At 37.0% G+C, this 23143-nt stretch overlaps 2 protein-coding genes across 2 annotated transcripts; both read right to left on the bottom strand.

Annotated features, from left to right (window-relative positions):
• Positions 1-12315: 12315 nt before the first annotated feature.
• LOC126726126 (fasciclin-like arabinogalactan protein 12) lies at positions 12316-13578 on the bottom strand. The gene has a single exon (XM_050431253.1). It carries the CDS (start codon positions 13432-13434, stop codon positions 12550-12552), a length of 885 nt encoding a protein of 294 aa, XP_050287210.1. The 5' UTR covers positions 13435-13578; the 3' UTR covers positions 12316-12549.
• A 6767-nt stretch (positions 13579-20345) lies between these two features.
• LOC126726135 (fasciclin-like arabinogalactan protein 12) lies at positions 20346-21569 on the bottom strand. Its single transcript, XM_050431264.1, has one exon. The coding sequence runs from the start codon at positions 21384-21386 to the stop codon at positions 20532-20534; it is 855 nt and encodes a 284-aa protein (XP_050287221.1). The 5' UTR covers positions 21387-21569; the 3' UTR covers positions 20346-20531.
• Between the last annotated feature and the right edge of the window lie 1574 nt (positions 21570-23143).

Here is a 23143-nt window from a genome sequence, read left to right as displayed (position 1 = left end):
TATCTAATATCATTTTTTCTAAAATATATTTGATCATTGGTGTTAGGATTTTTATTGTTGGTGAATCCCTTAAAAAATTTTCCATTTTTTTTTTTATCTGTTTTGTAATATTGGGTAATGAAGGCTAGAATTGAACCTTCAAAGTAGTGTACGTCAAAGTATTTTGGTTGTGCGAAGATTCAACCTCGGTCAGTCAACTGAAATTCAAATCCCTGATCATGCAAGACCACTCTCCGTCAAACAAGACCCTAATAGAAAGTCTCTATCAACCAAGTTTCTATTAGGGGAATTTATCCTAATTTGCTTCAAGAGACGGTTGTGTGCCATACTCAAGCCAAACCCAACTTATATTTAAACCCTACATAAACCCTTATCTTTGTAGAAGGAAGAAGACCACCAAAATCAAAAGAAAAATCTTGTTAACCCTATTTGTCTTTAAACTCTCCAAATTGATGAAATCATTAAGAGGAGATTTCAAAGTACACCCAAAACATTAAATCACCTCCTGTGTTATTAGAGTTGACCAGTAACAAGTAAAGGTCGTCTAGCTTAAAGACAACCACAGCCATATCCAGGTTAGGGATGAGGGTAGCAGGGGGAAGACCCCATCCGTATACCCTGTCCATATAGACGACACAAGCTCGTATTCATTGAAGGTGTAAATAAATGCCATCAAGACAGCTAACAAGGAATAAGTACACCGGAATGGCTACAAAGGCAATGATTGCCCAACGGTCATCCGTTACTCTTTAAACAGAATCTTCATTGTCAATTAATGCTACGTTTCTTCCAGGAGAAAAACGCTCAGAGGAGCATTAACAAACATAACCACACCAACCCGGAGCAAACTATAAAATGGGAATGGAACCCAGGTAAAATATATATGAAAAACTGGATATACACTTGTGGGAGAATTCTTCAAGGGCCATTTAGCTGACTTTAGCATCGAAGTATTTTTAACTGGCACCATGCCGATGAAACCTCCCCTACTTTTCTTTTCTTGATAACAGGTATCGGAACTCGTCCATCGACATTAACGAGGAGCATACTGACGAGGTCAGTTTTCGGCTTCATCAGTTTGGCGCCGTTTGTGGGAAACACATTATTTATGAGCTGATTCTTTCTCAAACCATCGTGCTCCTACTGATAAAGCTCCTGTCGCTTGATAGACACCACATCAGCACCACCCCCAGATCCTATGGTGATGGCTCAATAGATCTAGGCTCTGACAGCAAATGTACAAGAGCTAATGAAGCAAAATGAAGAGCTGAAGTGCCGAGCCCGTCCAAAGGGCAGTAATGCTTCGCATCACCGATGTAGCTATAGCAAACATGACGAGGAAGCTAGCAACCTTGAAAACAATAAAGGAAAGGATACAACAGAATACACTAGGCAGTCCATGCATGATAACGAGCACCTGATGAAGAGCTTACAAAGGAAGCTTGACGAAGTGAAGAATGCCATGAAGGGGAAGACAAAAATGAACCTTGATGGCATGCTCAAACGAACAGATTCACCCTTCACAGCCAGTGTTTTGGAGTGCCCCTACCTCCAAAGTTTCGTTTGCCGCAGCTGGATTTCTATGATGGCACGAAGGACTCTCTCGACCACATAGGGGCCTTTAAGATTATCTTGAACCTTCAACAGCCCTTGGTCGAAGTTATCTGCAGATCTTTCCCTGCCACCCTCAGAGGGGCTGCTAGGATATGGTTTAGTAGCTGCCAGCATCTTTAATAGCAAATTTTGAATAGCTCAGTGACTCATTTGTTTGCCATTTCATTGGGGGATACCGTCACAAAAGGCCAACCTCTTACTTGCTAACAGTAAGGCAGCAAGAAGGGGAAAGCCTAAGGGATTATGTGAAACGTTTCAACAAGGCTATGCTGGAAATTGACGAAGCTGATGACCAGGTGATAATGATGACCTTCCAAGTTGGACTTAACAACCTCGATCTTGTCTTTTCGTTAGGGAAGACGCCGCCAGCCTCTATGACGGATCTCCTATTCAAAGCTCAGAAGTACATAAACGGAGAGGATGCCCTTATTGCGAAGGGGCTAATAGGAAAACGGAAGAAGGAAGAACCTAGTTATTCTCATGGTAAGAAGAAGGATCATAAAGACTCATATTTTGAGAATAAGGCCAACAAGAGCAGTTCTGACACCCCAAAGAAGAAGATGAACTTCACCTTTATTAGTGATTCCCGCAGACAAAATCCTAATGTAGATTAATGACGAATCGGGACTAAATTGGCCTAAGCCATTAAGCATGTCCTCCAGGAAGCGTGACTCGAAGAAATACTGTCGTTTTCACAAAGATCATGGCCATTACACTGACGAATGTCGCAATCTGAAAGAACAGATAGAAGAATTGATTCAATAGGGGAAAACTCCAAAAGTTCATAAAGAGGGACCACCATCTCTGAGTGAGGATTGACGATGATGAGAATGCAAAATATCATATTTTTCTCCCTTAATGTTTAGTCTATTATATTTATTTGGTGCCTAAATGTACTCATTATTCTTATATTTTGATTTAGGATGCAAATGGAGGCATTAAGTGCAAAATGTAGCTAATTGGGCGATTTTAGACAGCTTTGACATTGCTTCATAATCTGGGCATAACTCTCTCATCTGAGCTCCGATTGAGATGATTCAAGATGATTTGGAACGCAAAGACAAAGCTCTACAACTTTCATGTTTTGAGTTTTGAGAGATACAGGTTGCATCAAGGTTGAAATCGGGCTTGAAGTTGCTGCACCTGCACTGTTGTCGTTCTGGAATGTTCCTTTGCCTGCAATTCTAATACGTAGATCTGATGTGGTTTATTTTTGGAAGCTTCCAGATCAGATGCATGAAAGTTCCAGCTGAAAAGCACCACTTTCCTAGTTATATTAGGACTTTGTTTTATTTTTAATATTTTTCCTTAATTAGTCAAATTTGGATATTATTATTTAGAATATTTTTAGGAGATTTTGTAGGCTTGGGAAATGGGGAATTAAAGTGTAAAAGAGGGAGGAGAAATCAGAATTGGACACACACGCCTCTCTCTCCCCTCTTCTCTGATTTTCTCCTTTGAGTTTTCATCATGACCCTACTTGGCTAAACTTTTATACTTGGTCGAAGGAAACTAAAGCCTCGGAATCAATAAAACTGTGAGATTTAATTTGTTTTTATTGTTTAATTTATGCTTCAAATATCAAATGTTCTTCTGTGCCTATTTTCATGATTGTCTCGTTTAATTACTAGGGGTCCTACTAGTTTATTATTCGTTGCAATCTACTGCTAAGTTAGATATCAAATTCGTAATTTTTTGATCTCTCTAACTTGTGAAGCAACCAAGATTTAATGATTTGCTGCGTCAGAAATTATTAGATCTTAGGAACGCTCGACTAAATTAAATACAACCGCTTGTGTTTGTGTTGTTTAGCTTCATCGATATCTCTAATTCTTAAGGCTACTACTAGATTAAACCTTTAGCGCTTGTCTTGGGTTGTTTAGTAGTTAGGGTTAATTAAATCGCTTGTTTTCTAATTAACTGCGACTAAGGAGATATAGGAAAATAGTTCCAATGGTGAATATTCAAAGTGTGAATTGATATATACTTGCATTGATGATTAGTTGTAAAATTCCGATGGTGGATGTTAACTTAGACCAAGGTTTGTTCTTTTGATTGATTTCAATACTTTAATTTGAATTGTTCCTTAGTTTTTTTTATCTTAAAATTGTTTTCATTATACTCAACCCCCCTTGTTCAAGTAGCATAAAACTAGGCTAGATACTCTCTATGGGAACGATCCTTACTCGCACTACTACGTATATTTTTAGGAGTATAGGTTTTATTTTTGGTTGCCTACGATAGCACACCAGGCGACAAGCCTCATGATGATGCCAAAGATGATGGACGGGATCATCCAAAGCAAGCCGTGGGTGAAATACAAATGATAACAGGGGGACTCGTATCAGGAGGGTCGTACAAGTCTTTGAAGAAGACTTATCATAGGCAGATCAACAGCGTTCACATCAAGCATCCATCTCCAAAGTATCGACGATCAGAGAGTGACGACATCACATTCTCTGAGCGGGATGCAAGTGGGATTAAGCAACCCCACGATGATCCACTCGTCATTGTGCTAGAAATTGAAGGTTTCAACACAAGGAGAGTATTGGTTGGCAACAGGAGCTCCGCGGATATAATGTACATGACGGCCTACCAACAATTGAGGTTGGACCTAAAGAGGCTTAGACCTTTCAAATCCATGTTGGTCAGCTTTAGTGTAGATTAAATCTATCCAAAAGGTATCATCTCATTGTCAGTCACAGTAAGAATGTATCTAGCCCAGGTAACAAAATAGGTAAATTTTTTGATCTTCGATTGTCCATCATCCTATAATGTCATCTTGGGACAACCAACATTGAATCGGCTTAAGGCTATAACCTAGACCCATTGCCTGAAGGTGAAGTTTCCAACCCCATATGGGATAGGGCAAATACACGGGGATCAGTTTTTGGCTAGAGAGTGTTACCAAGCGGTGTTAGCTTCAAGAGAAAACCATACCTAGGTGGTAGAAGAAGAACCAAAGAAGCCTGCTCAATAGCTAGAAGATGTGAACCTAGTAGAGGGAGACACTACCAAGGTCACAAAGGTCGGAGTAAGACTTGACTCAGACCTGAAGGACAAGATCGTGGAGTTCCTAAAGCAAAATCTGGATATCTTTGACAAGACTCATGAGGACATGCTAGGTATAGACAACAAAGTAATAGAACACAAGTTGAATGTCAATCCCACCAAAAAGCCCGTCCAGCAAAACGACGAGTTTTTGCTCCTAAGAGGAACAAAGCTATTATGGAAGAAGTAGAGAAGCTTTTGACTGCTGGGTTCATCAGGGAAGTCTACTACCCTGAATGGTTAGCCAACATCGTCATGGTAAAGAAGTCCAACGGGAAATGGCGCATGTGCGTTGAATTTATAGATTTCAACTATGCTTGCCCGAATGATAGCTTTCCACTTCCCATGGTCGATTAACTAGTAGATTCAACAGCTGGCCATAAGCTGCTGACCTTCATGGATGCATTTTCAGGCTACAACTAAATTCGCACGAACGAAGAGGACCAGGAGAAAATAGCCTTTGTTACTAGCTAGGATTTATATTGCTACAGGGTTATGCCATTTGGCCTGAAGAATGTAGGCGTGGCTTATTAGAGGTTGGTGAATTAGATGTTTAGCAAGCAAATTGTACGGAATATGGAAGTCTATGTGGACGACATGCTTGTAAAAAGCAGGAAAGCAGAGTTACATCTGGACGACCTGAAAGAAACTTTCAATACATTGAGGAAGTATTAGATGAGGTTAAACCCGACGAAATGTGTATTTAGGGTCTCATCAGGCAAGTTTCTGGGGTTCATGGTTTCACAACAAGGGATAGAGGCCAATCCAAAGAAAGTCAAAGCCATATTAGACATGACCTCCCCAAGAAGTGTGAAGGAGGTACAGAGGCTGATGGGACGAGTAGCAGCTTTGAACAGGTTTGTCTCTAGAGCCATAGATAAATGTCTCCCGTTTTTCAAAACATTGAAGCAAGTTTCCAATGGATGGAGGAATGCGAAGAAGCTTCCAAGCCCTCAAAGACTACCTATTCAAACCACCCCTCCTAAGCCCATTCGTTGATTTATTCCTATATTTAGCTGTTTCCCAAATAGCTGTGAGCTCAGCATTGATCTGTGAAGAGCTCAGGATCCAGAAGCCAGTTTATTACACAAGTCAGGCTTTCCAGGGCACAAAAGCAAGATACCCAAGGATAGAAAAGTTAGCCTTTGCGTTAGTTGTCGCGCTAAGGAAGCTTCGTCCCTATTTTCAGGCACACATGATATTAGTCACAACGGACCAACCTTTATGAAAGCTGATGGATAGATCAGACGTAGCAGGAAGAATGGTCCAATAGGCGGTGGAGTTAAGTCAATTTGATGTTGATTATAGGCCTAGAACGGCAATCAAGGCCTAGGCATTGGCGGACTTTGTCGCCGAATTTACTATGGCTAATCAAGATCTAGAATCAGAATATTGGACAGTGTATACAGATGGGTCATCAGCATCAAGCATGGGCGGAGTAGGAGTGGTTCTCTTATCCCCTGAGAAAGACATCCTCAAATACGGGGTCTAGCTTCAGTTCCCAACAATGAATAATGAAGCGGAGTATGAAGCTGTCCTGATGGGCATGAGGATTGCAAAAGCCTTGGTTGTAAGAAATTTAAAGCTGAACTCTGATATGAAGCTTGTGGTAGGACAGATGACCAACGAATATGAGGCCAAAGAGGATAGGATGAAAAGGTACTTAACATTAACTAATCAGTTAGTTTCTAACTTTGATGATTTCAAGATCACTCAGCTACCAAGGGAGGAAAACTCGGAAGCGGACGAAGTTGCTAGGCTGGCATCGTCAGATACCAATGAAGGACGACCTAGATTGTACATGGAAGTGCAACATCTCCCAAGCATTGAGGGGTTTAACGTGAATTACGTCCAATCTGTAGAAAGCTGGATGGACCCAAAAATCACGTACATCAAATATGGTAACCTCCCTACAGATCCCTCGGAAGCCAGAAAAGTCAAGGTAAGTTTGTCCAAATTCACAATCTTGAACGACAAGTTCTACAAGAGGGGATTTTCACAACCCTACTTAAAGTGCCTCAATCCTGAAGATGCTGAGTACATGCTAAGAGAGATCCACGAAGGAGTCTGCAGAAATCACTCTAAACCACGGTCACTCGTTGGGCATGTTGTTCGTGCAGGATATTTCTGCCCAACTATGCAAAAAGATGCAGCTCAGGTTGTTCAAAAATGCGACAAATACCAACGGTTTGGCAATGTGTAGCATGTCCTCGCAGATCAGTTGACTAACATCACATCACCATGGCCATTCTCCACATGGGAAATTGATATATTGGGCCCCCTACCCCTTGGTAAGAAGCTGGTGAAATTTCTGGTCGTCTCTATTGATTATTTCACGAAGTGTGTGGAAGCAGAACCTTTAGAAGTCATAACGGAGGCCAAAATACAACACTTCGTATGGAAAAACCTCTTCTGTCAGTTTGAGATTCCACGGGTCATCATCTCTAATAATTGACGACAGTTTGACGACCACAAGTTCAGAGATTTTTGCAAGAAGCTAGGGATAAGGAATCACTATTCCTCCCCTGGACATCCATAAGGTAACGGCCAAACTGAAGTTACAAATCGGACTTTGCTCAAACTGATCAAAACCTGACTTGAGGGGGCAAAGGGAGCATGGCCTGACGAGCTTCCAGGAGTTTTATGGGCCTACAAAATGACGATGAGGACACCAACAGGCGAGACACCCTTCAAGTTGGCGTTTGGAACTAAAGCAGTAATTCCTGTGGAAGTTGGAGCGTCAAGTATCAGAAGAACATGTTATGACGAACACAACAATGACGAGGGCCTCAAGCTAGCTCTGGATTGCTTACCTGAGGTTAGAGACGACGCAGCCCAAAGAATGGCCCTGTATCAGGAAAGGATGATAAGGTATTATAATCAGAGGGTAAAGTTGAAGATATTAATCCTGGAGATATGGTTCTGCGGAAGGTTTCACAAGCCACCAAAGATCTAAACGAAGGGAAGCTAGGCCCCAGTTGGGAAGGTCCATACAGGGTCGTCCGTTATTTAAGAAGAGGGAGCTACTACCTGGAGGATGCAAATGGGAAACCTTTGCCTCATCCTTGGAATGCAGAGCACCTTAAAAAGTACTATCAGTGAGGGAACAGACCTTTAGCACTAATAAGTTCCAGAATTTGGAACATCTCGTTTATTCATCCACAGAGAAGCGAGATTTCAATTTCATTATTGTTATACATTTGTTCTATGTTCAGTACTTTATTTTAGCGCTTTCTATGTTTTCGTGAACTATTATCCTTGTAACCCCCTTTTTTATAAACAAGGAAGAATAAAACAGACAAAACATCTGCAGAGCTATTTCTTTTCAAATGATTAGATGGAAAACACTCCATGGCGAAAATCTCCTTTAACCGAAAAAGAAAAGTTCAAAGCACGACAATTATGATAAAAACTTCGTCAACGTCATAGATGAGTTTAAATCATAACGGAGTGATAAAAACTTTAAGTTTAAATCACTAGGATAAAAGCTCCGTAAATATGAACGACAAAGTTAAAAATCCAAATCAAGTGATAAAAACTTTAAGTTTAAATCACTAGGATAAAAGCTCCATCAATATGAATGACGAAGTTAAAAATCCAAATCAAGTGATAAAAACTTTAAGCTTAAATTACTAGGATAAAAGCTCCGTCAATCGGAATAACGAAGTTAGAAGTCCAAATCAAGTGATAAAAACTTTAAGTTTAAATCGCTAGGATAAAAGTTCCGTCAATCCGAATGACGAAGTTAAGAATCCAAGTCAAGTGATAAAAACTTTAAGTCTAAATCACAAAGATAAAAGATGCAGCCAATATACCAGGCGAGTTCATCTTATAAACTAGGTGATAAAAGTCATAATCTAAGCGATAAAAGACTACAAGTTTAATTTGCAAAAGTTAGAAACCAAATCAACAAACTAGTAGCAAAGAGTTCGTCCAAAATAATAGCCTCAAAACCAAGAGGTAGTAAAGCAAAAACTAAGGCCCCAAAACAAGGAGGCAACTATTGTTCGTCAAAAGATAAAACCCCAAAACAAGGGGGCAACAATTGTTTTCCAAATAAATGAAAAAGAAAAGAAAACTATGAAGGGGGAACAACAGATTCGTCGGTGTCTTTTCCTTCAGTGACCTCCTTCCCTACAAGGTCTTTTTCCATGGCATTAGCTTCAATTTCTTCTTGCTCCTTAGCCTCGTTCGCGAGGATCTCAGTGTCAATCTTTTCAAATTCCAAGCTCGAGAAGTCCACGGCCAAACTGTGGTGCTTCATTGTCCACCAATGCAGGAGCTCAAACCCTTTGAAGTATTGGATAAACTGAAGATCTGAAAATTCATTTGATCTCTTGAACTTCTAGATGACTTTGTCTCTCTCTATGTCAGTCTTTAAGAGGGCAGCTTGAATTTCTTCTTCCTTCTGAACGACAAGCGCTTTCTCTACACGCAAGGCCTCAGTAAGCTCCTTTATTTTCTTATTTGCGTCATTCTGCTCATTCATAGCAACAATCAGATCTTTCCTCAACTTGGAGCATTCTACCTTGACGGACTCTACCTTGACGGACTCCACCTTTGAGTTAGCCACCACAACCTTCTCTTCCATGTTCAAATAGTCAATTGTGATGCGCAAGAACTCCCCAAGAACCTGATAGCAATAAGCAAATGAGAGGAGAGACCATCCATATTTACTCACAAAGAAAAATACAAAAGGGATGTTGAAGGAAGAAAACCACATACCTGTACCAACTTATGGATGTGACGACTGACTAGCTCATGGGAGGAAATGGACGATAACCCCTTGAGTTCATCGTCAATAATCACGTTATGAGCACGGCCCATGGCAGTAATCGGGTCGTCCCAAACGCTCATCCCAATCGTGCCTTTTCCTTTCACACGAGTAGTTGGAGGAGTGAAAGCAGTCGCTTCTAAAGATGAAGTAGGAGAAGAAGGGGCAATGTGAATAGGCGGAAGGGTAGCAGTCTCAGCTTTCTCGTCGCTTAATTTCCTTTTCTTTGAATCAACAGTCAGATTAGATAAGGGTTCATTTTTCAAATTCTTGATGTGGGCATACTTCTCTTTACTATATTTGGTGGCCATTTCTGCTAAGTAAAAAAAAAAAAAAAAAAAAAAAAAGACAAAACAAAAGGGAGCAATTTTCAAGCAGGCAGTTAGGCAAGGTACAGATGAAGTTAATAAAGATGAAGTTAATAGATAGATGATCTTACTTTTTTCCTCTCAGCGAATCTTCTCTAAAATGTACTTCGAAGGTTCAGGTCCTAAGCAACAGTCAAACAAATGACATGGATCAACGAGGTCGTCAAAATCCTTAATTTCACGGGCGTAGGCAAGGGTGGCACTAACCCAATGACAATGTATATCTTCTAGGTTAGGACAATCGAAAGCTACAAAAATTATAAGGAAAACATCATTAGATGAGCAATCATGATATGAAAGAAAAACAAAAGAAGACAATGGAAATACACACCAAGTGCTGGGATCTCCCATTTTCGTAGTGATCTTGGGACTTCCCCCCAAAATCGATAGACAAGGTTTCCTAACCCGTTCCAGAAATAAAAAAAAGTATTGTGATTTCTAATCATGAATGAATGAAGGAAAACCCCTAATAATTGTAGATTTCCTATCCTAAGGTAAAAGTTCAAAATACCCATAATGGGCAAAGGCTTTCAAAAAAAAAAAATCATTCAAAGTTCTCATCTCCCCATCACAAGTAGACATCCAGATAGACATATAACTTATGATCATCCTCCAAGCATTAAGGACGAATTGATCGGGGGTGATCTAAAATTCGTTCAGAAGTTGCATAATAAATTGATGGACGGGGAAATGAAGGCCACACAGAAAGTCAGCCTCGTAAAAACATACCTCTCTGTAAGCAAAGTTACAAGCTTTCTCATCGAAGCGATTTTTTAAGCAGCAGTATCAATTGCCTTACTTAAAGATTCCGCGTTGGAGGACAACCTAGTCTCTAACTCCCTGGACCTAACATCATCTACGCTATACTCAATGGTGGCCATCTCCGAATAGTGTTTTATCAGAGATTGACGGATTAGAGGGTAGAGAGAAAACAAAACAAGCCTAAGGGCAGAAAACGAGACATAAACAAGCCTACTTGAGGACATCGACCAAAGGAATATTCTAAGAAAACCCTTAATCTAGCAAAGAAAAATGAAACTGAGGGGCACTCTTGACTAAGGGATTCAAAACCAACCATCAAAGCATAAGGAATAGAGGCCTTACCAGGAAATTTTGAAGTATTGAGACTTCTCAGCACTCTGAAGTTCAAACCAAATAGGGCGGAGGAAGAGGAATGGTTTTCTTTAAAAGGGAAAATTGGAATTAAGGTGCGCCAAAATCAAGGAAGTCTCACACACACCACGAATAGAAGACCAACACGTGTTCATTTCCTGGAGAGTAGTCGTTTCGCATTTAAGATGAGAGCCAAATTTCGGGAACCGAAAAGATACGAATCGTCACGTTTGATCACATTCCTAAAATCGTCCAAATTCTTGACAACCAAGGAATGGAGGGCAACTGACGAGTATCAAGTAAAGTCCGTCTAGCTTAAAGATGACCACATCCATATCCAAGTCAGGGATGAGGATAGGGGCAAGACCCTGTTCGTATACCCCATCCATATAGACGACATAGGTCCGTATTCATTGAAGGCGTAAATAAATGTCATCAAGATAGCTGACAAGGAATAAGTACGCTAGAACGGTTACAAAGGCAATGATTGCCCAACAGTCATCCGTTACTCTTTAAATAGAATCTTCTTTGTCAATTAATACTACGTTTCTTTCAAGAGAAAAATGCTCAGAGGAGCATTAAAAGACATAACCACACCAACCCGAAGCAAACTATAAAATGGGAATGGAACCTAAGTAAAATATATATGAAAAGCTGGATATACACTCATGGGAGAATTCTTCAAGGGCCATTTAGCTGACTTGAGCATCGGAGTATTTTTAACTGGCACCACACTGGTGAAACCTCCCCTGCTTTTCTTTTCTTGATAACAGGTATCAGAACTCGTCCATCGACATTGACAAGGAGCATATTAACGAGGTCAATTTTCGGCTTCATCAAAAGTGTTGTGCTAAAATCACATAGGTGACTAAAAATCTTCATGTGGCCTTGAAGTAACGATAGATTGGTCTAGTGATTGGAGTCTCAATTAGCTATGACAAATCACTCTAAAGACAAAAGTTAAGGAAGCAGTTAGAGGTTAGGAGTTTAGATACAAGTCAAGTTACATGTATTGGAGGTTTTGTAAGTCTTGATTGTATCACAACCTATTTATAGTAGATTTGGCAAGATTGGACTAGGTCCCGAACTGTTTTTCCTCCTAGATTTTCACTTTGTAAATAAATCCCCGTCTCTTGTGTGGTTTTTCTTCTTGTGATTGTTTATTCATATTATTGAGTCCGGCTTATTAACTACTTGGATTTAATTTGAGAAATTGATAAAGTTTAATGCTCAATTAACTACGTAATTTTCAACCATATATAATTCAGTTTATTGAGTCAGGCACTCCGGCTCAGGCTAATTAACTATATGGCCAGAATTCAAAAGAGAAAGTTTAATGCTCAATTCCACTATTCCAATGACACAACCGTTGAAAAATCATAGAAAATTCTCAAGTACATAGAAATATTACAAATTAAAAATAAAAGGAACAATAATTAAATAAAATAAAACAAAGATAGAGCCTTAGCATCATTAGTTCTCATCACAAATTTGAATGGTACAGATTGGACAGGGAGAGATGGCAATTATTTGAAAGCACTCGGTGTTAATTACGACGGCTCACCCGAACTCAGGAAAATCATAGGCCCTAAACAATTGGAACCACTTATCAAAATCCAACAAGTATATTTATGCCATCAAGTCCCTTCGTGACAATGATGCAATCACAGCAACTCCAATGGACACCAATATTCCATGCCTGTTGAGACTCACTGCACCAGACGCATTCACTTTCGCAGCAACAGACGGAGTATCTGTATCTGCATCATCATCATTGTCCGTACTCTTAGGCTTTGACAATGTTGGTGCCGAGGCTGGTGCCTTATGCTTAGGCTTAGGACTAAAAATGTCAACAGGAAGAAGCACTTGATCCACTTGATATATATCAAGCTGGTTATCCGAATACACAGTTCCACCCAACGTGGTATTAACAAGAATAGTAGAGATGTTCACTTGGTTGCCAGCAGTGGTCACGGTTAGTGGAAACTCACCGGCACTGGTATCTCCAGCCTCTGTGGGCACAGGATTGCTCAGAGTTTGGAAATTTGACAGAGTAACAACTGTGTTTAATATGTGAAATTGTACTAGTTGGGTCTTTTGTAGGTCGGACAATGAGTTTATAGTGCCCGCTTTGAGGCTGGAAAATGCAGCATCAGTAGGAGCAAAGATGGTAAACCCATTATTTGAATTGTTGAGCTGGCCGTATAATTGGTCAGACACTCCGGTACTTTTTAAGAGGCGGATAAAGACTGAGAACCCACCGGCCTTTCCAAGGATTTTGGTTACATCAGGGACACCTTTCTTTATGGGTGGGACCTTGGCTGACTGGACTGGGGCTGGGGCCTTGGCAGGCTGAACCACTGGCGGAGTGGCGGGCTGTATTGGAGCATTAGCAGGCTGGACTGGAGCATTTGCTGGCTGGGCCGGAGCTGCAGCCGGCTGGCCTAAAGTTGTGATGCAATGGAAGAAAAATAGGAGTAAAATTGAGAGGGAGAAGACAGTCTGTTTTGTCATCTTTGAAATTATTTTGTTGTGGAGGACAGTTTTGTTTTGCTGGGAAGTTTTGAAATGCAAGTGGTGCTTGCACTTGCACTTGCAGAAGTGTTTGATATGTGTTGGAGGGGAGAGAGGGCTTTTATTATGGCTGGGAGACACTGCAATTAGGTGAAAGTGTTCACTTCTAGTTATAAAACCTAAGTTGTTTGCAGCTAATCTGTCTTGAAAAGGAAGAGGAAAGAATGGATAAAATGAGAGATTTTGTTGTTTTAGCAGCTAGTTTGCTTGGGAAGGCAGGAAAAAGAAAGGGGATCTCAGTTGTGCGAGCGGGGAAATAAAGATGCTTGTCAAAACGTCTGCTCTCACAATCACACAGAATTATTCTTAGCTATGAAAATCATTTGTTTGCGGCAAGCCTAAGGAGGAAGTTGAAAACAATAGGTAGTATCAACTTTCATAGCTCATAAGTACGAGTCACCACAAAGGGTGACACTACCATTAGCCTATCACTTTATCCCATCACCCTCTCCCCCACTATCTATCTATCAAAATAAAAATAAAAATTACTCTTCCTCTTTTCTGGTTAATTCCTCAAACAGAGTAAAATTCAACACTATGATCTGCCATTTGCAATTAGTTATATTAGGATGTCTTTCCAGTTAATATATATATATATATATATATATATATATAAATTGGCAGATAAAAGAATTAAAATATAGGATTATAATCATTAATTAAGGTTCATTTCAGTTCCAGCTACATATCCAAATTTTCAATTTGTTATTTTGAATTTTGATTAATGTGACAGTTCTTAATCCTCAACTAGATAGACTCCCGCATTTTTATCAGCCTTTCGATGCTGCTAGACCATGCCAATCTCAGTTCAATCCAAATGTAAGTGCAACCAATTCTGATGCTATTTTACCAACCGGGTTAATCAAATGAGTTTGCCAAATTCGGTTCCAATGAATCTATGAAGAATGAATGGATAAAATGAGAGCTTTTGTGGTTTAGCAGCTAGTTTGCTTCCAGAAGGCAGGAAAAAGAAAGGGGATCTCAAATTCTCAATTATTTGGATGTGGAGGCAGATAAAGATGTATATGATTGCTTTGCTTTCACAGACGGAACAAAAATGGGCTCAGATGGGACATGAGAGGAGGGGTTTAGCAATCAGAGGCCGAGGGCCAGACCTTCTCTAAAGTTACATGCTGTAGCAATTCTTTTCATTGCATCCTCTTGTTTATTTATTATCGAAGTTGTTAATAGAATGTAACAAGGAGTAAATTTTTTTTTTTTTTTAATGTTTAGTGTGTAAGATCTAAGCGACTCCAAATTTTAGGATTTACTTTGCAATTTACTTCTGAATTTTTAATTAGCAACTACAAGATTCGTAGTTGGCGATACTACACATTATTTGATATTATCATATATAATTATTAATTTCAATTTATCTGAAATGATAATAGAGATTATTTGATATTAATCATACATAATCATTTCAATTTATTTGAAATAATAATGAAGCCTAAAATAAATATCATCTTAGAATACTTTTTTTCTTTTTTCTTTTCTTTTCTTAAAGATAATTCGATTTTTTTTTAAAAATGAAAATAATTTTTTGGCCTTTCAACTAATTTTAGGTTGAAGTAGAGCAGGTAATGGTACACATTTCTTTTTCTAGGAAGATTTAAGCTCGTCTCAATAAAGAAGAGTGAAAAAGAGCGAGGATCTTTCCAATAATTGCCTCTAAATTCAAGGAATTTAGTCTTAATGAAACTATGTAAAACTAAAATACCAATATTTTGAATATATATATTTTTAAAGGGTTTGGAGAAGTAAATCTATAAGATATTATGAGTGTTCCACTCTACCTCCCCAGAGGAGGAAATATGCTTCATTATTATATTATGAGTTTTTAATAAGAAATTAATGTTTGCATCAAAGAGCGTGCTTATGTTAAGCTTTTGTTTTCGGTTCATTTCTTCTAGAAAAGGAACTTACTCCCCTCTTTCCTTTTCACTAACATTGCATCAACTAGGTAGTAGGTAGAACTTCCTTTTTTTTTTTTTTTAATCGAATTAAATTAAATAGAAAGTATCTATTGTATCATTACTGTGAGCTCAACTCCTTTATTTGATGTTTAACTCAATAGACACATCAGCATTAATTACCATACTAATCCGGATCATAATCCATATGACAATTTTGCCCCTCAAAATTTTGGTCCCCCTAGGTTGAAATCATGGCTTCGTTTTCGATCACCACCACCACTTGGTAGCCTGAGTAAAGGTGATGCTAGGGAGAGACAAAATGGAAAATGTTGAAAAATGGGGAAAAAGTGAATGGACAAGCACCAAAATTTATTGACGGGGGCATGGAAAAAAGAGCATAGATGGGGGCAGAGGTTTCAAAATTTGAGGGATAAAAGTGTGATTTTCTCTATAATTAAAAAAAAAAAAAAAAAAAAAAAAAAAAAAAAAAAAAAAAACAACAGACATACTTACATGGCTGTTTAACTGGGTTTTTTGCTCAAATGTCATTAGCAAGAAATTAAATCCTAATGAAACTATGCAACTTAATTACCAGTATTTGAATGCATTTTTTAAGAGTTTGGAGAAGCAACCTTCTAAGATATTTCGAGTGCTCTACTACAATCTTTAGGTTGCGTTTGGCTTGACTTAAAAAAATAGTTTTTTACTGTTTAACTTATTTTTACTACTATTCAACTTATTTTTGCTACTATTGATGGGTCCCACTATATTATTTCAATTAGCTTTTAGCTTTATTTACAGTACTTTCAATAAAAAGTTTTCAATTTCAGCTAAATAATTGTTTTCTGAGATTTGTATAATAATTTTTATTTGGCAATAACAAGACAGTAAAATAAATTCAAAATAGAAGAGTTACAACATATAATTACAAAACGAGTTGAAACAAAGTTTGACAAATTAAAATTTAATAAAGGCTATGCTTTGAATAACAAAAGGCAAGTCATGCATCCATCCAAGCTTTGCAACGCAGTCAGCTGTTTGATTTTCCTTCATGGTAGGAATGGGTTAGTTCTAGATGGGAATCGAGCTCATGAGAGATATGCAATCTCTCTCAACTCTAGCATAAAAATTACGCGCAGTGATATTATTTGTTAGAAAATTCAAAAGAAGGTTTGCATCAAGTTCGACTATTTGATGGATTGATCTAATTGATTTAGCAAATTCAAAAGCAGGTTTGCATCAAGTTCGACTTTAAGATGGATTGATCTAATTGATTTAGCGAATTGAAGTTCATCTCTAATTGACCATAACTCAACTAAAACATTGTTGCCCAACAAATGGGTGGATCCAATTTCATGACTTCAATTGATTTAATAAATTGATGTTCATCTGCTTTTTTATAAACTTGTGAGAGATTGATAGGATATAAAACCACCAATTGCATGGCCTCTGAACCTTTAAAATAAGGAAAATAGCTCTCTCTCTCTCTCTCTCTCTCTCTCTCTCTAAATAGGACAAGTATCCCTACTAAAAAAGGTCAAGAATTTTTGCCTATGGTAGTTTAGCGAGCCAGGAATATTTTGCATATTTTTCATCGTACACACTTTTTACAGCACATAAATCACTTTAGCCTGCATTTTTTTATTCATAAACACAAATCCAAATAGTATTCTAGGCTATTGCATCAATCAATCATCATCAACTAGACAAAGATATATCAACAAGCATTTATCTTGCGGAGAAGCTATATAAAAGGTGGAGATCTGAACAAAGACGATTGTAGTGGCAAGAAAAATCAACAATCCACCCCGAGCCCAAGAACTGATCAATAACTAGAAACTGCATGCAGGTTCGATTCCTTCATAGCTAATTTTATTTTTATAGCATGTTTAGACATAGTTAGGTTTTATCATGCTTTTATAATTAAAAATATTTCAAAAACATGTGTTAAGTTAGATTAGTTTCCAAGTGTTAGGCTAGATTATGGAGTTTATTATCTTAGATTTGTTTTTAGCGTTAGTTGTAATTCTATGATCATAACTCCTATGCTCATGCATCGTGGCTTAATTAGCTACATTAATTCAATATAATGATCTATTAATTTTTTTTTTCATGATATTTATTTTCTTTGTTGCATTACGTTCGCATGTCATCTAAGATAGATCGATGTCTGTGTTTTCTTTATATATATAGGATGGACAACAGTTCACTTGAAAAAATGGATTTAGATTTTAAAGCTCCAGATTTAATGCCTAGTTTGATTTTTAGCAAATCATGTGAAATATGCTCATATGTCATGTAGGAATTGCATCTAGGGTTTATATCTTCACAACTTAGCAAGTTCATCCATATCAATTCATCTTAATCATATTCATTCATCTTACAATAAGTTATTGTGCGAAGTTAGTGTTTCTTTTATTGTCATTCTCATGATTTGATGAGTCCTTAATGGCTAATGTGCTTATATTGACTTGTTAGTTATTATTCTTGAATATGTAAATACACAGTGCTAGAGTTTCTATAATTTTTCTGTTTTGATAATTTTATTACTTAATTGTGTAATGGTTGAGTGAATTTGTTTATATTTGATAATTGTATTTTAGGAGAGCAACTTAATTAGATTGGGTGTAATGGGTGCCAAACACCTCATTTGGTAAAATAACCCCTGAACGTAATCTTTGGGATGTATATGTTAATACTTTTTATGCAATTTTTTCTTGATATTTCAAAATATAACTAAGAAACAAAGAAATGTAATTTTCCTATTAGATTGTATCTAGAACCAAAGTCATGCACTTATTTTTTTTTTTTTTACCAAACGATGTATGTAATATTGTAATTTTCATTATTCATCAATTCTTAATTATCTTAAAAAAAAAATTAATGTGGTGACTTCATTGTAAATCCCTTGGATTATGGGGCATCAATTATCAATAGATGAATCTATACCTTGAGATTTGTAACCGGTGGATGTTTTCTCTTTACTTGTCAAGGAGGAGAAACGTAATGAAAAAGTGGTCTCCATGGGTTGTAGTTTCCAAACTAGCCTTTTTCAAGAAATGCGAGTTTTCACTATAAAAATAGCCCCCCTATCCTTATTAATGACATCGGGAATCCTTAGAAAATGAGGACTATTCAGATAAAGTGATAAAAAAGAGAGAAGTGATAGAAAATCTTCAGGAATAGGGAAGAGTTATAGAAAGATTTCTTGAACCTAGCTCTCTAGTCTCTACAACTCAATCCGGCAATCAAAAAGGAAGTTCTCTAAAGCAGCCTAAAGTTTGGAAATCAAGTGTGGAAGTTCCCCTTTTCAACAAGTTGGACCATGCACTAGAATAGACCACTTGTCTCATCTAGACTTCTAAAACTCACTTTCTAAACAAAAGCAATAAACAAGGATGCCCTAAAAGACCTTATCCCCAAACCAACTATCAAAAACACAAAACATGATTGGAGAATGCTTTCAAACTATGAAATCTTTTAAATATTTCATATCTATAATATCTAAACACTTAAATATAACGTTTATTATTATTACGCTCTTGTTGAGCTACATCAGTGTAATATTTTGGTTCTTTTGGCCCACTTATTCAACTTCAGACCAATGTGGTCTAATTTGGTTCACTTCGGAAATGTTTTGAGAGGAGAGGTTTTTGTAGAAAAATGAGCTGCTTTTTGACAATTAATTATGTCACATTCTCAACATAATGTTGGCAGGTTCTTAATAAAATACATTTTTCTTACATTATTAATGTCTTATGTTTTTTTTTTTTTTTTTTTTTTTTTTTTTTTTTTTTTTTTTTTTTTTTTTCTTCTTCTTCTTCTTCTTCTTCTTCTTCTAATATAAGTGATGAATTTACTTATATCTGCTTCATTTTTAGGTCATTCAAGAAGTATGTAGGATGAACAGTTTGTAAAGAGCACTAGAAACAAGTTTCAACCACATATTATATTATTTACAAAAAATATCTTATATAATAATTGAATATAAAAATGCATTATGTTTCCTTGAAAAAAAAATTACTTACAAAATTTAAGATACTTTCAAATAACAAATATAGATAGATTAATTTAGAAAATCTAATATATTGCATCAATCAGCTATACTTTGTTGAAAAATAATCACATCATTTTAACACTTATAAATTTTATCTACTATTTTCTTTTTTGAGTAAACAAAAAAAATATAAAAAATTCGTCAAATTTTTCTACACATTACATGGGATTGCATATGTTGCACTATTTACCCACACGGCCACACATAATATATCATGGAACTTCCAGAGTTACATATATTTAGATTGTAGATATTTATTCCTAGATTTAGGTTAGGATACTACACACCATCCTTGCTTTAGCTTAGTAATTATAAAATATGTTGCCAATCACACTTGTACATACCATCACTTGCGGCGACTCCACATGCCATCATATAGGATAGCACCACACACAATAAAACCACCGTGCCACGAGGTTGAATCGAAAAGTCTGAATCAATTTTTGGGTAATTGTCTAGTTGCTCTATCTCATATTCATGCTGTGAATGAAGGTTTTGTGCAAATGATTATTTGAAATTACAAAATTGTAAGTAATTTTCTATACGCGCTAAGCAACAGAAAATATTTTTCAATTTATTTTGAAAGTTGCTACCAAATATGAGAAAATTGGTTAGTTTTTCAAAAAGAAAAAACCTTTTTGGAGCTAATAGTCAATTTTCTAGATAATATTTTCTAAAAGATGACTGATAAGGAAATGTTATCCACCGAAACAAGCAAACAGAAAATACATTTGATCTTTAGAATTCGGAACGTAAAGTTAAATGTTGGAGCTCAAAGGAACAACTCTAAGGAACAACTCTTGAAAAATCATTAAATAAAAACTCTCAAGTATACATAGAAATCGGAAAAAAAAAAAAAAAAAAAAAAAAAAAAAAAAAAAAAAAAAAAAAAAAAAGGAAAAAGAAAAAGCTTCATCACAGATTGGTCTTAATATACATCGCACAAGAAAAGGTGAAAATTATTTGGAAGAACTCAGAATCGATTTCGACCGTTCACCCAAACTCAGCAAAATCACGCGGCAATAGAAAAATGGAACCCACCTAATAAGCATTTTCTCATTTTCTCATACACCATGAAGTCCCTTCGTGAGAATGAATGCGACCAATACAACTTCAATGGACACCAATATTCCATGCCCACTGATACTTACTGGGCTAGACTCGTTCACTTTGGTAGCATCAGACTGAGACTCATCATCATTGTCCTTAGTCTTAGGCGTTGACAATGTTGGTGCAGGGGCTGGTGCCTTATGCTTAGGCTTAGGATTAAAAATGTCAAGAGGAAGAAGCACTTTCTCCACTTGATATATATCAAGCTGGTTATCTGAATACACAGTTCCACCCACCGTGGTATTAACAAGACCAGTAGAGATGTTCACTTGGTTGCCAGCAGTCATCACGTTTAGTGGGAACTCACCGTCACTTGTATCTCCAGCCTCTGTGGGCACTGGATTGCTCAGAGTTTGGAAATTTGACAGGCTAACAACTGTGTTTAATATGTGAAATTGTACTAGTTGGGTCTTTTGTAGGTCGGACAATGAGTTTATAGTGCCCGCTTTGAGGTTCGAAAATGCAGCATCAGTGGGAGCAAAGATAGTAAACCCATTATTTGAATTGTTAAGCTGGCCGTATAATTGGTCAGAAACTCCGGTACTTTTTAAGAGGCGAATAAAGACTGAGAACCCACCGGCCTTTCCAAGGATTTTGGTGACATCAGGGACACCTTTCTGTGTTGGTGGGACCTTCGCAGATTGGACTGGGGCTGGGGCCTTGGCAGGCTGAACTACTGGCGGAGTGGCAGGCTGTACTGGAGCATTTGCAGGCTGGGCTGGAGCTGCGGCTGGCTGGCCTAAAGTTGTGATGCAATGGAAGAGAAATATAAGTAAAATTGAGAGGGAGAAGAGAGTCTGTTTTGTCATCTTTGAAGTTATTTTGTTGTGTGGAGGACTGTTTTGCTTTGCTGGGAAGTTTTGAAATGCAAGAGTGGTGCTTGCACTTGCACTTGCACTTGGAGGAGTGTTTGATGTGTTGGAGGGAAGAGAGGGCTTTTATTATGGCTGGGAGACAATGCAATTAGGTGAAAGGGCTCACTTCTAGTTACAAAATCTAAGTTGTTTGCAGTTAATCTGTCTTGGAAAGGTAGAGGAAAGAATGGATAAAATGAAAGATTTTGTTGTTTTAGGCTTTTATCAACTAGTTTGCTTGGGAAGGCAGGAAAAAAGATAGGGGATCTCAATTGTGTGAGAGGGAAAATAAAGATGCTTGTCATAGCTTTGCTTTCACAGTCACAGATAATTATTCTTAGCCATGAAAATCATTTGTTTTCTACAACCGATGGAGGAAGTTGAAAATAGTATTACGAGGCACCACAAAAGGAGTACTTCCCATCACCCCTCCCCCACTATTTATCCATCGAAATATAAATAAAAATTACTCATCCTTGTTTCTGGTTAATTCCTCAAACAGAGTAAACCTCAACACTATTCTTCCATTTGCAATTAGTTATAATAGGATGTATTTTGAGTTAATATTTTTGTTTTTGCTGATAATAGAGTTAAAATATAGGATTGTAATCATTAATTAATGTTCATTTCAGTTCTAGCTACAAATGCTACATATCCAAATTTACAATTTGTTGTTTTGAATTTTGAATAATGTGACACTCCATATTCCTCAACAAGCTAGAATCCCCTTATTTTTATCAACCTTTCACTGCGGCTAGACCATGCCAATCTCAGTTCAATCCAAATGTAAGTGCAAACAATTCTGGTGCTATTTTACCAACCGGGTTTAATTAAATGAGTTTGCCAGATTCGGTTCTAATTGCATCTATGAAAAATGAATGAATAAAATGAGAGATTTTGTGGTTTTAGCAGCTATTTTGCTTCGGGAAGGCAGGAAAAAGAGGAGGGATCTCAAATTCTCAATTAATCTGATGTAGAGGCAGATAAAGATGTAAATGATTGCTTTGCTTTCACAGACGGCACAAAATGAGTGTAGATTACGTGGGAGGAGGGTTTTAGCAATCAGAGGCCAAGGGCCAGACCCTCCCTAAAGTTACATGCTGTAGCAATTTTTTTTTCATTGCAGTGTATTTTATTTATTTATTTATTAGTCGCGGATTGGCATGTTTCACAAGATAATTTTTTAGGCGAGTCTCATTAAATTTATATTTTTTGAAATTTAGACTAATTAAATAAAGAGCAATGTATTTCATAACTATATTTTCATTTATTATAGGAACAAACTACAAATATAATATATATTATTTTTGTCATACCAAAATAAAAACAATACAATCATTTTTAGGAATTTAAAAGGTAAGTTAACTAAAGTATTCATTTTATAATAAAACTTATTATAAAACTTATTAACTAAAATGATTGCTTTGTGTATTATTAAAAAGTATATAGAATTTGGAACTTATTCTTTCAATTTTAAACAAACTTTCTCAACCTAATTTTTTCTACCCTACAATCCAAAACACCACAAAATGTATCTCAAAAATTAAAAAAATTGATAAGACTCAACAAAACTACAATTCAAAATAAAAAAGAAAGGGAAAAAATAAAACTCACATCAAACTCCAATTCTTTATCTCATATATGTAAAACATATCAAATTTCATGTGATCAAGTCAAATATCTAATGCATAAGCAATTAAAAATTTTTAATA

Source organism: Quercus robur, chromosome 1 (assembly GCF_932294415.1).
Source record: "Quercus robur chromosome 1, dhQueRobu3.1, whole genome shotgun sequence".
NCBI lineage: Eukaryota > Viridiplantae > Streptophyta > Magnoliopsida > Fagales > Fagaceae > Quercus > Quercus robur.
Note: the sequence above shows the minus strand (reverse complement) of the source record. Positions and strands in the feature narration are given on the sequence as shown.